The sequence below is a fragment of the Podarcis muralis genome, chromosome 6 (genome assembly GCF_964188315.1).
Source record: "Podarcis muralis chromosome 6, rPodMur119.hap1.1, whole genome shotgun sequence".
Taxonomy (NCBI): domain Eukaryota; kingdom Metazoa; phylum Chordata; class Lepidosauria; order Squamata; family Lacertidae; genus Podarcis; species Podarcis muralis.
This window is the reverse complement of record NC_135660.1, coordinates 93757627-93770914: the sequence shown is the minus strand read 5'-3', so window position 1 is coordinate 93770914 and position 13288 is coordinate 93757627. Positions and strand designations below refer to the sequence as shown.

The window sequence follows — 13288 nt, the reverse complement described above, 5'->3', positions numbered from 1 at the left end:
GCTTCTGGCAAACCAGGACAGCTCACGGAAACGCCATTTACCTTCCCGCCGGAGCGGTACCTATTTATCTACTTGCACTTTGATGTGCTTTCGAACTGCTAGGTTGGCAGGAGCAGGGACCGAGCAATGGGATCTCACCCCATCATGGGGATTCGAACCGCTGACCTTCTGATTGGCAAGTCCTAGGCTCTGTGGTTTAACCCACAGCGCCACCCGCGTCCCGCCTTGGGCCATAGCGGGGAGTCAAAAAGGGTCTAACAAGATATTCAGATTTTGTGTCTGACACTACATATTTACAGAATCAGCTGCACGGAAAGGTGGGGAGAAATGAAAATATCCTTCCCTTACAAAGGAATGGGTTGATCCCACCAGTGGGAAGCGTTGTGATGTCAGAGGCTTTTTCCAGATAACATTTGAACATGTCATTAGTGCCCAAAAGCTTACTTTGGAAGCGGCGTAACCTCCCCTAAGAAACCTACATGCATTCCTTTTTTGCCCCCGCCTGGATTTGTTGAGGTCTCAGGACACTCCCAAAATATTGCTATTACAAAACAAAAGGGATCCCGTGTCACCCAGCTGCCCTTTATAAAGCTGCTGCAAAAATTGTAGGGAGCCTATGTGAGGATTCACTCCAAAGGAGAGGGAGACACAGGCGAAGGGAGGAACAGATTAACGGATCGAGTTTCAGGTTTCAGCCACTCAGAAAGAAGAGCCATGTGCCCGGTCACTCGCTGCAGCTTCCTGAGGTTCATCCTGCTGGCCGCCTGTGGCTGCAAGGCAGCTACTGCTTTTCCCAACGCCTCGCCGCTACTCAACCAGAACTGGGGGAACACAGACAGACTCTTGCACCTGTACACGTCCACAGCAAGAAACAGCTTCCACCTGCAAATCAACTCCAATGGCCATGTGGATGGAAGTCCTCACCAAACCGTTTACAGTAAGTACCACTGAAAGGTTGAGGGGAGGGGGAGATGTTTCTCTCAGTTTCTCATTTTTCCAGTAATAAATCCAGTCCACCACATTACAACGTTGCTTGCCTTTTTTTAAAAAAAGTCCTCGTGAAAATTTGTCAGCATTTTAATCTGCATTTCTCCCCCTCCACACATTTTCCCAAGCAATTATGCCTAACACGATTCATTTCTGTATGTTGTTTTCATTTCATCTATGCATTCTTACGGAAACGAAGCCCCTAACCTTTTGTGAACTGCTTTGGGCTTTTGTTCTTTGTTTCTTTTACAATCGAAAGGCGTATAAACTTTACGAAATAAATCGATGGCAACATAAGCATTTCCGTGCACGTTATTTGCTTGGAGAACTGTGTGGCAAAGTTTGGAGGAGTGCGGATTGTGAAGGGCAGGTTTCTTTGAGTTTGCATATAGTTTGGTAAGGTGCGAATTGCAGAGGTTTGCAATAAAAATGTGACCTAAAACGACATTCCCTCCATCCTACCCCTCCAGGGGAAGAATGCTGGGAATAAACAAGGGAAAATGGGCTGCCTTCATTTGCTGTTAGTGGCTTCCTAGAAATATTATAGTGACAGCTGCATTACCCAGTCCACTATTAATCCCATTTTAGGTGGAGAAACATGAAGCCCAGAGCTGCTCTCTAGTCCTAATGTTTAATATGGAGATTTAATATTTCAATATCTGTAAAAGTGGCAGACTTATTAGAAAGAGAACGTGCCCATGGTTTGTTTCCATTAAGAAAAACCAGAAACTGAGCTCTAATTAAAAGCACGATTCAGTCAAAAAATAAACGTCAACTGCATCATGCCTTAAATTTCAAATATATACAGAATCGGATTTATTCATTCCTTTCACTGCAGAGAAACTGAAGCACAGCTTTGCATAGGGGACAGGGAGCGTTTCCTGGACACGTCTGCATTTTCCAAATTTTAGGGGGAATTAGAACCTATATTTTGTAAGTGGAAATATTCATTCCACAAGCGAGGACCCACTATAGAAAAGGGCTGTTCTCGTGTTGTCTCTGGACCAGGAGCCTTGGAGGAAATTGGTTTTCTAGATCCATTTCAACTGGAGTTTAGGCCTGGTTTTGACAGGAGGAGGCACACAAAGAAAGGCCCCAAGGGATGAGTACAGGGTCTGGGCCGGTTCATATCACGAGAGACTTGGGTATTATGGTTCTGAGCTATTTATGGCTTTATAGCTCAAAACCAGCACTTTGAATTGGGCCCGGAAACTAATCGGTAGCCAGTGCCGTCAGGCCAGGATTGGTGTAATAAGCTCAAACAATCGGTCCAGAAAGATACCATGGTCGATGGTATCAAAAGCCACTGAGAGGCTGAGGAGAATTAACAAGGACACGTTTCCCATGTCTCTCCAGACAGAGGTTCTCATTCAAGGTGACCCAAGCAGTTTCTGTGCCAAAGCCAGACCTAAACCCCAATTGATATCGATCTAGAAGACCAGTTTCCTGCAAGACATCTGGATCGGGTCCACAACCACCTGCTCAGAAACCTTGCCCAAGAAGGGGATATTGGCAACTGGCCGGTAGTTACAGTGGTGCCCCGCAAGACGAATGCCTCGCAAGACGGAAAACCTGCTAGACGAAAGGGTTTTCCGTTTTGGAGGTGCTTCGCAAAACGAATTTCCTATGGGCTTGCTTCGCAAGACGAAAATGTCTTGCGAGTTCCTGCAGGGGTTTTTTCCTTTCCCCCCCCTTTTTCCCAAGCCACTAAGCCGCTTATCAGCTGATCCGCTAAGACGCTTAACAGCTGATCGCTAAGCCGCTTATTAGCTGATCCGCTAAGCCGCTTAACAGCTGATCCGCTAAGCCGCTAAACAGCTGATCGCTAAGCCGCTTATCAGCTGATCCGCTAAGCCACTTATCAGCTGATCCGCTAAGCCGCTTAACAGCTGATCTGCTAAGCCGCTAAACAGCTGATCCGCTAAGCCGCTTATCAGCTGATCCGCTAAGCCCGCTAAGCCGCTAATAGCGCTAATCCGCTAAGCCGCTAATGGGCTTGCTTCGCAAGACGAAAAAACCGCAAGACGAAGAGACTCGCGGAACGGATTCTTTTCGTCTTGCGAGGCACCACTGTACTTAGATTTTCCAAATCTAGGGAGGGCTTCTTGAAGAATGGTTTTACCATTTCAAGCAGGTAGGGGCAGCCAAATCTTGCAAGGAAGCATGCATACACACATACACAGATTGGGGCAGAGGTATTGTTTAGGGGTTTTTGTTGGGGGTGGGAGTTGTTAATTTTTTATATCTTCATTTTGGATCTTATGATTTATGTGAAAAAATTTCAGTTTGGTTGTGTACTCAATATTTTGTTCATGACTACTTCTGTTACATTTATAGTTACATAATTTTGCATGTGTTGTAAGCCGTCTTGAGCATGGTTTGAACTTTGGAAAGGAGGCATACAAATAAATGATTGATTCTTTGCTTTTCCACGGGGTCTAGCAAAAAGGGAGGTGTGGTGTGATGCCTCAAGATCAAAGAACTGCTTGCCAGAGCAGGTGAAAAGTTTTTAATCAGCCAATCACTTTTTGCTTAGCACTCCTTCGCTCGATATGTACGTTCATACTTATCTTTGGATAAGTGAATAATAATAATAATAATAATTTATTATTTATACCCCGCCCATCTGGCTGAGTTTCCCCAGCCACTCTGGGCGGCTCCCAATCAAGTGTTAAAAACAGTACAGCGTTACATATTAAAAACTTCCCTAAACAGGGCTGCCTTCAGATGTCTTTTAAAGATAGGATAGCTGCTTATTTCCTTCACATCTGAAGGGAGGGTGTTCCACAGGGTGCGCACCACTACCAAGAAGGCTTGGTAACCTCACTTCTCGCAATGAGGGAACCGCCAGAAGGCCCTCGGCGCTGGATCTCAGTGTCCGGGCTGAAAGATGGGGGTGGAGACGCTCCTTCAGGTATACAGGACCGAGGCCGTTTAGGGCTTTAAAGATCAGCACCAACACTTTGAATTGTGCTCGGAAACGTACTGGGAGCCAATGCAGATCTCTCAGGACTGGTGTTATGTGGTCCCGGCGGCCACTCCCAGTCACCAGTCTAGCTGCCGCATTCTGGATTAATTGCAGTTTCCGAGTCACCTTCAAAGGTAGCCCCACATAGAGCGCATTGCAGTAGCGGGAGATAACTAGAGCATGCACCACTCTGGTGAGACAGTCCGCGGGCAGGTAGGGTCTTAGCCTGCGTACCAGGTGGAGCTGGTAAACAGCTGCCCTGGACACAGAATTGACCTGTGCCTCCATGGACAGCTGTGAGTCCAGAATGACTCCCAGGCTGTGCACCTGGTCCTTCAGGGGCACAGTTACCCCATTCAGGGCCAGGGAGTCCCCCACACCCACCCACCCCGTCCCCCAAAAACAGTACTTCTGTCTTGTCAGGATTCAACCTCAATCTGTTAGCCGCCATCCATCCTCCAACCGCACTTATATGCTATATGCACTTAACCCCCTGCAATGCAGGAATCTTCCTGTGCAAAGTGGGGCTCAAACCCACAACCCTGAGATTACGAGTCTCCTGCTCTACCGACTGAGCTATCTCCAGAGCATCCGTCAGGACCAGACATTACAATGCTTGTCCTGCACTTGCAACACGTATAGCTTCCCAGTCATCAAAATACAATAGTTACAACCAAGCTGGTACACCAGTGGCAACATGAATCTATCCACCCACTTTATTCAAGCTATCCAAGTTTGTAACCAGGAACAGCTCATCCAGGGGCGTCTTACCCATAGAGGCTAGTGGCGCGGGGCACTGCGGTCATCTGCAAGGGATTCCCACATGGCAGGGTTAATGCTGCCAGCCTTAATCTCACATTTGCAGTCATCTTTGTAACACAAGAGTTGGTTTGCCAATTGGCCAGCTCCTCATACGGCACATTTCAGCATGTACAGAAGTATAAAGGTAAAGGTAAAGGTACGCCTGCCCGTACGGGCCAGTCGTGACCGACTCTGGGGTTGCGTGCTCATCTCGCTTAAGAGGCTGGGAGCCAGCGCTTTCCGAAGACACTTCCGGGTCACGTGGCCAGCGTGACGAAGCTGCTCTGGCGAGCCAGCACCAGCGCCGGAAACGCCGTTACCTTCCCGCTAGAAAGCGGTACCTATTTATCTACTTGCACTTAGGGGTGCTTTCGAACTGCTAGGTGGGCAGGAGCTGGGACCGAACGGCGGGAGCTCACCCCGCCGCGGGGATTCGAACCGCCGACCATACGATCGGCAAGTCCTAGGCACTGAGGTTTTACCCACAGCGCCACCCGCGTCCCTTATACATTACATATAAATATTATGTAAGTATAGCATTACATATAAATATTAGCATACATATTGTAAACCAAATTCGAAATGAAGTGATAGCATAACAGAATACACTATCTTTTCTTAGAACTTTCCTGTTCCGATTAAAATTGTGGGCAAGCTTTTTTGCCGTACCTCAACTAAAAAAATGGAAGGTTTAGCCAGATAACTCTTAATACTTTGGGACTGGGTCTTGCCCTATGGCCACCAGATGGTCATCTTTGGTTTACGGCATTAAATTATCTCCTAATGTTTAACCATTTAAATTTCAGGTGCCCTGATGATCAAATCTGAAGGTGCAGGCTATGTGGTGATAAACGGCGTAAAAACTGGGCGCTTCCTCTGTATGGATATTAATGGCAATATCTTTGGATCGGTGAGTTCTCATACGAATTTTTCCAGCATCTTTCAAGTGGTGCCACAACAGCCAAAGTGTGATTCTATAACTTGGAGATGCAATAAGCCAGTTCTGCTGCACTTCTAAGGAATCCATTGTCCTTTACCTTTTCGCTTATGCCGGGGATATCGTTTTCCTTCAGGCCCCTGCAGTTCTTACGAGACACAATGATTTATGAAGGATGTCCCACATTTCTTTCTGCCTGTACAACACCACCGGCATGCCACAACTGTGCTACAGACAACACAGAGGGCTGAACAATTTGCCCTCTTCAGTTTGATATTGTGAAACCCAGGGCTTTACATAACTGGGAGGCTGTTAACCTAAGTATAGGTAAAGGGACCCCAGACCATTAGGTCCAGTCGTGACCGACTCTGGGGTTGCGACACTCATCTCGCTTTATTGGCCGAGGGAGCCAGCGTACAGCTTCTGAGTCATGTGGCCAGCATGACTAAGCCGCTTCTGGCGAACCAGAGCAGTGCACGGAAACGCCGCTTGCCTTCCCGCTGGAGTGGTACCTATTTATCTACTTGCACTTTAACGTGCTTTTGAACTGCTAGTTTGGCAGGAGCAGGGACCGAGCAATGGGAGCTCACCCCGTCGCGGGGATTCGAACCGCCAACCTTTTGATCGGCAAGCCCTAGGCTCTGTGGTTTAACCCACAGCGCCACCCGCCAAACTTGGAAGATGTGAACTCTCTTTCCACCCACAAATATCCACACAATCTTGGCAATCACTCAAACAACTGCCAATCTGCATGTTCCTCAACAAGTATTTCAGATCAAAGTATGCTGCTTTATATCAGGGATGGAGAAGCTTTGGGGCAGGCAAGAGGGGGCGCATCTTTATTTATCTCTTCCCCTGCAGACCAATGGCTTAGTCATGCTGGCCACATGACCCGGAAGCTGTACGCCGGCTCCCTCAGCCAATAAAGCGAGATGAGTGCCTCAACCCCAGAGTCGGTCACGACTGGACCTAATGGTCAGGGGTCCCTTTACCTTTACCTAAGACAACCCATCTACCCATCACCTTATGACATAATGACATCAGATAATTGTCCAGTGGGTGGTCTAGTCCACTGGTCGATGTTTTATTGAAACTGCTGCTAAAAAGGAGCTTTTCCCTTCCATTTTAGCAGTGGTTTAAATGCAAACCACTCTGGGCTCCTGGAACAAGGCCCACTCCCACTACACCAGCAAGAAGATGCCAGGGCAGCTGGGCACTGTTGGCAAGGAATAGTTCTATGGGCCAAAGTGGTACCCCTGCCAAGCCACATTTGGCTCATGAGATGGAGGTTCTCACCCCTGCTTTATATCTTTATTCACTGCAAAAAAGTCCAGGTGTCCATTTATTAAATGGTAGCTTATCATGGGACATATAACCATTTGATAAAGCTTAGTTATCACACTTTAAAAAAAGGATTTCATCACTTTTCTGCTTCTGTGGATTTCTGATTCCCCCCCCCCCCCCCAACATTATTTGTTTTGAATGTGGTATTTTTCTGCGCAGAATCTGGATTTATTTTTTTATTTTGTGTTATTTTTGGTAAAGGTAGAAGGGTTATCACTTGGAGAGAGAAAATAAGTAAAAACAAAGAACCATTGACAATGCAATGGGAAAGACTAATAACTCACGAGTTCAAATGTTTTAGATGTGAATGGTTTGGAAGGTACCAAACATCTCACAAGCTGTAATCTGTCAAACAGTAACACTGTTATCTATAAAATACTGCCAATGGTAATTCCATTGCACATGCAATTAAAAATACTAAAATATAAAATGTTGAAATCAAATATCGTAAAGACATTTAGACATACCAAATATGTGGTAAGAATCATAGAATTGGAATAGACCACAAGGGCCATCGAGTCCAACCCCCTGCCAAGTAGGAAACACCATCAGAGCACTCCTGACATATGGTTGTCAAGCCTCTGCTTAAAGACCTCCAAAGAAGGAGACTCCACCACACTCCTTGGCAGCAAATTCCACTGTCGAACAGCTCTTACTGTCAGGAAGTTCTTCCTAATGTTTAGGTGGAATCTTCTTTCTTGTAGTTTGGATCCATTGCTCCGTGTCCGCTTCTCTGGAGCAGCAGAAAACAACCTTTCTCCCTCCTCTATATGACATCCTTTTATATATTTGAACATGGCTATCATATCACCCCTTAACCTCCTCTTCTCCAGGCTAAACATGCCCAGCTCCCTTAGACGTTCCTCATAAGTCACCCGGACACCATTCAACATCTGTAGCAGAGAATTTTGATGAGCATTTTCCACTCGAATTTTAATACTGTTCTGATCGTGGTTCTTGTTTATTCCTTCAGCACTTCTTCAGTTATGAGGACTGCACTTTCAGACATTGGACCCTGGAAAATGGCTATGATGTCTACCAGTCTCCCAAGTACAACTATCTCGTCAGCCTAGGAAAAGCTAAGCAGCCTTTATTCCCCGGTATGAATCCACCACCGTACTCCCAATTCTTGGCCAGAAGGAACGAAATCCCTTTAGTCCAATTCAACACACCAAAACCTAGCAGACATACGAGAAATGCGAGTGCCGATCCCTGCGGCAGTATCCTATCAGCCGGAAACCTCTCTGACAACCCAAAGGCACAATCATCCACATATCATGATGTAGATGATTCACATGCCGAAAATGGAGACCCCAACGGTGCAACGTTCAGCAGGTGGTTTTCAAGCCCTAGGACTGATATCAAAACCTGAACCAGTTTGTAACAATAACCTGTTTTCTGTCCTGACAAGGACATAATCTGAACAATTATTTTAAAGTATTTGAAAAAATGCTTTAGGACTCTGATACAGTTCACAGTATCAGTTTAGAATAAGGGTTTAAGAAATAATTTATATATATTTTTAAAATTCTGGAATGTTTAGGCATTTTTGTTTATTTAAAAAAAACAACCTCGGCAACTTTTGGGGTGCCCTGGTTTTTACATTTTGAAATATGGCAACCCGAGGCTAAACAGTACTGAATCAGAATAACCCATGGTCTGACAATATAAGGCAGCTTCACCTTGAGAACTTGTCTTGGAAGCAGCCATAACTCAAACACATGCCTAGCATTTAGAAGGGATAATTTTGTAATGTCCAGTATCCCCAAGAGTTGTTGCCTGACAGGTAGATAGATATAGCATGGGGTAAGATGGACCAATGGTCTGATCCTGTGTCAAATACATCACTGTTTTCCTCCCTTCTCTCCTTCTCTACTATGCTGCAACTTTTACTACCAATTGTCCACTGTGTTTAACCATCCCTTATTAAGAGCAGAATAGGTAAAAGGTAAAGGGACCCCTGACCATTAGGTCCAGTTGCAGCCGACTCTGGGGTTGCGGCGCTCATCTCGCTTTATTGGACGAGGAAGCCTGCGTACAGCTTCCGGGTCATGTGGCCAGCAGGACTAAGCCGCTTCTGGCGAATCAGCGCAGCACACGGAAACACTGTTTACCTTCCCGCCAGAGCGGTACCTATTTATCTACTTGCACTTTAACGTGCTTTCGAACTGCTAGGTTGGCAGGAGCAGGGACCAAGCAACAGGAGCTCACCCCGTCGCGGGGATTCGAACTGCCAACCTTCTGATCAGCAAGCCCTGGTTTAACCCACAGCGCCACCCGCGTCCCTTGATTAAGAGCAGAATACAGTATAACAAATATGAATATGCTTCTCTCCTGCGCAAATCATTGTAAGGGATTATTTGAATATTCCCAGAAGAAATGAAGCAGTGTAAGCGTGACAGATTGGCTACTAAACCATTATGGTCTGAAACAGAGCAAAACTTGGAACAACTTCAGCTACAGCTGAATCGGAACCAGGAAACGTAGCAAATTGACTGCCTGGTTCTCTTTGCAAGGACCAAATTTTTCTTGACTGAAGCTGTGGGTGAATATATAAGCCATATAAGCCATGGATGAGGAAAATAGAAAAAACGTCTCTCTGGGGTTTTAATAATACTTGGCATGTGTATGGGAGGGTGGGGGGACAGAGATACAAAGCAAATACATTTGTTTCAGCCCTAATGTTTTTGTAGCCTTTCAAGCTCTGAATTTTTGGTGTAGCGTGAAGAGATGGCAAGTTATTAATACTACCACAATGGAACATATTTCCTTCAACTTACATAATCCTGCTGAGCTCTAAGAAACAAGCCAAGCTACATGATCAGCAGAATTATATGCCAGAGCCCTTAGTGGAGCAGTGGCGTAGCGTGGGTTGTCAGCACCCGGGGCAAGGCAAGTAATTTGCACCTCCTAACCCGTGGATTTTAGCAGGGGGCAGAGAGCTGCGAGTGCGAGCGCGCGCCCCCCAGATGTTGCGCCCGGTGCGGCCGGGCCCCCCTGCACCCCCCACGCTACGCCACTGTAGTGGAGACAGTATCACTTCAGACTGCAAGTTAAAAATTACATGTTTTAAAATCCACCTTTTAAAATCTGTTAACATATCCCTTGCTCTTTGACTTATAGCCAACTGTCACACTCAAAGCAGAAACACTGAAATCTGTAGACTTTAGTTAAGTCCACAGATTTCTGTGGGCAGACTCCTGAGTATGACTTAAGTGGATGCCACCCTTTATGTAAGTGAAACAAACCCAGATTCTCCACATTTGATGTACACATTTTGTTCATCTCTGCAAAAGCTGCCCCAGGAGCTCCCATGGGGTGCTTCAAGACTTCAAGCTGGTTTTCTTCCTTTCTTCAAATCTCTTGAAAGTGCAAGTAGGAAAATAAACCTACAATACGCTGGAGAGATTTCACACTTTTCCTTAGCATGCTATAATAACCTATAGTGCTTTTCAGAACGGCTTTTTGTTTGCACTGAACTCTGAACTCTTCAAGATACTAGACCTTATTAATAACGAGACAATTTTGCTGACCTGTTCTTAGGATAAGGGTGCCAGACAATCATGGTCATATTTACTCAGAAGTAGGTCCCACCGTAGTCACTGGCATTTACTCCCACAGAAGTATGCGCGATTGTGGCCCCAATGCTCAGTTCTAAGGAAACATTGATATTATACTGTCAATTAACCAAGCCGCAGGACTGGCTCCGTGCCTAGAACTATTAAGATGGTATACAGAAGAGGTTTCAATGTATGCTTTCCCTGTTATGAATGATGATTTCCCACACTATTAAAACTACAGGACTCTTACATCACTGGAAAATGTAAAATGGCTTTCTCCATAGTTGGATATTCCTAATCTCAAACAACAAGGGAATTGTTGAAAAAAGAGCCCCCGGATGTTTCCTAGCTAATAGGGGAAATGTGGTTTAATGCATTTTGTGTTGTTCTATTTATTTATTTATTTATTTGAATTCTTTACCGCATTTAAGAGTATTTATTAATATTTATAATGATTATGTATACCCACCATTTCCAATTTGTAATGAAAATACAAATAAACTTTCTGAGAAATAAATCATGCCTTGTTTGTTTGTTTGTTTTTCCTCCTGTGGTTTAAAAATGCCCCTTTCCAAGCCTATCCAACGTAATGATTCCTAAGCTGTCAGCCAGGGCATCCAACTGGACCACGAGAATTAAGTAACTGAAAGCTCCTGGGGTCACGGTCACACCACACGTTTAAAGCATTGAAAGTACATAATGTGTACATAAAGTGGTATCTTAGTGGTGCACTGGCTCCCGGTGGAGTACAGGATCAGGTTTAAGGTGCTGGTTTTAACCTTTAAAGCCCTATACGGCCTAGGACCCTTGTACCTACGGGACCGTCTCTCCTGGTATGTCCCACGGAGGACCTTACGGTCTTCAAATAAAAACATCTTGGAGACCCTGGGCCACAGGGAGGTTAGGCTGGCCTCAACCAGAGCCAGGGCTTTTTCAGCCATGGCTCCGATCTAGTGGAACGCTTTGTCACAAGAGACTAGGGCCCTGCGGGACTTGACATCTTTCCGCAGGGCCTGCAAGACAGAGCTGTTCCACCAGGCCTTTGGCCAAGGCACAGTCTGACCCCCTCTCTCCTTCTGTAATCCTCATAGAACTCTAGCCCAATGGTTGCCATTAATTTCATTTTGAATTGATTTTAGAACGAATTGATTTTAGAATGCATTTCAATTAATTGATTGTGATTTTATGTAAACTGTGTTACTTTTATTGTTGCTAGCCACTCTGAGCCCGGCTTCGGCTGTGGAGGGCATGATATAAATAAATTATTATTATTATTAAATATATAATATGAACACAGCCTTGTAAGCCTAGCAACAAAGGAAACTACCCTTTACATCTTTGCATCATGTACCGCACTGGCCTTGATACCTTCCAACCAGCTGTTACTGGTGACGGGCAATTTTGCTCCTTCTACACAATGCATCACTCCTGAAAAAGCCAAATTTCTGAGAGACACAGATCTGGGTTTGACTCCTTGCAAGAAGAAGAAGAAGAAGAAGAAGAAGAAGAAGAAGAAGAAGAGTAGTAGTAGTAGTAGTTTGGATTTGATATCCCGCCTTTCACTCCCCTTCAGGAGTCTCAAAGTGGCTCACATTCTCCTTTCCCTTCCTCCCCCACAACAAACACTCTGTGAGGTGAGTGAGGCTGAGAGTCTTCAGAGAAGTGTGACTAGCCCAAAGTCACCCAGCAGCTGCATGTGGAGGAGCAGGGAAGCGAACCCGGTTCCCCAGATTACGAGACTACCACTCTTAACCACTACACCACACTGGCTCTCAAGGACCTGCATGTTATAGTACTGGTCCAGCCTGAGTCCTGCCTAACCTTTATAAAGTAGAGGTGGGGAGACAAAGCATAGTAGGGATGGACAGGAACTCTTCCACCCAATCTGTTACTTTAACAAACCCTAGCTGTATTCCAGATATTTTTCTGGGGTTACTTCCAGTTTCAGAGTCAAACTGTAGATCAGCTACAACCTTCTATATGGCAAAAAGTGCAGGCAAAGCCCAACTCCCTACCATGTCTGAACTTTCTCTCAGGTTAATAATAATAATAAATAATAAATTTTATTTATATCCCGCCCTCCCCAGCCGAAACCGGGCTCAGGGCGGCTAACAACAATAAAATAATACAACATTCTAAAATCATTTCATTATAAAATTAATTCAAATCAAATTGATGGCAACCATTGGGCTAGAGTTCTGTGAAGATTGCCAAAGGAGGGAGTCAGGCTGTGCCCTGGCCAAAGGCTTGGTGGAACAGCTCTGTCTTACAGGCCCTGCGGAAAGATGTCAAGTCCCACAGGGCCCTGGTCTCTTGTGACAGAGCGTTCCACCAGATCAGAGCCACAGCAGAAAAATCCCTGGCTCTGGTTGAGGCCAGCCTAACCTCTCTGAGGCCTGGGACCTTCAGGATGTTTTTATTTGCAGACCGTAGGTTCCTCTGTGGGGCATACCAGGAGAAGCGGTCCCGTAGGTACGAGGGTCCTAGGCCGTATAGGGCTTTAAAGGTTAAAACCAGCACCTTAAACCTGATCCTGTACTCCACCGGGAGCCAGTGCAGCTGGTATAGCACCGGGTGAATGTGATCCCGCAGCGAGGACCCCGTAAGGAGTCTAGTTAGTATTGATCCTACAAGAGCAGCCTATAACTAGTCCTAATGATTTTCCATCCTATATACATAAAAATGTAATGC

General features: G+C 45.5%; 1 protein-coding gene across 1 annotated transcript; it reads left to right on the top strand.

The window, feature by feature from the left end:
* The first annotated feature begins 245 nt into the window (after positions 1-245).
* Positions 246-11114, top strand: FGF23 (fibroblast growth factor 23). Its single transcript, XM_028728795.2, has 3 exons — positions 246-937; positions 5563-5666; positions 8011-11114. Exons 1-3 carry the CDS (start codon positions 715-717, stop codon positions 8407-8409), a joined length of 726 nt encoding a protein of 241 aa, XP_028584628.2. The 5' UTR covers positions 246-714; the 3' UTR covers positions 8410-11114.
* The last annotated feature ends 2174 nt before the right edge of the window (positions 11115-13288 follow it).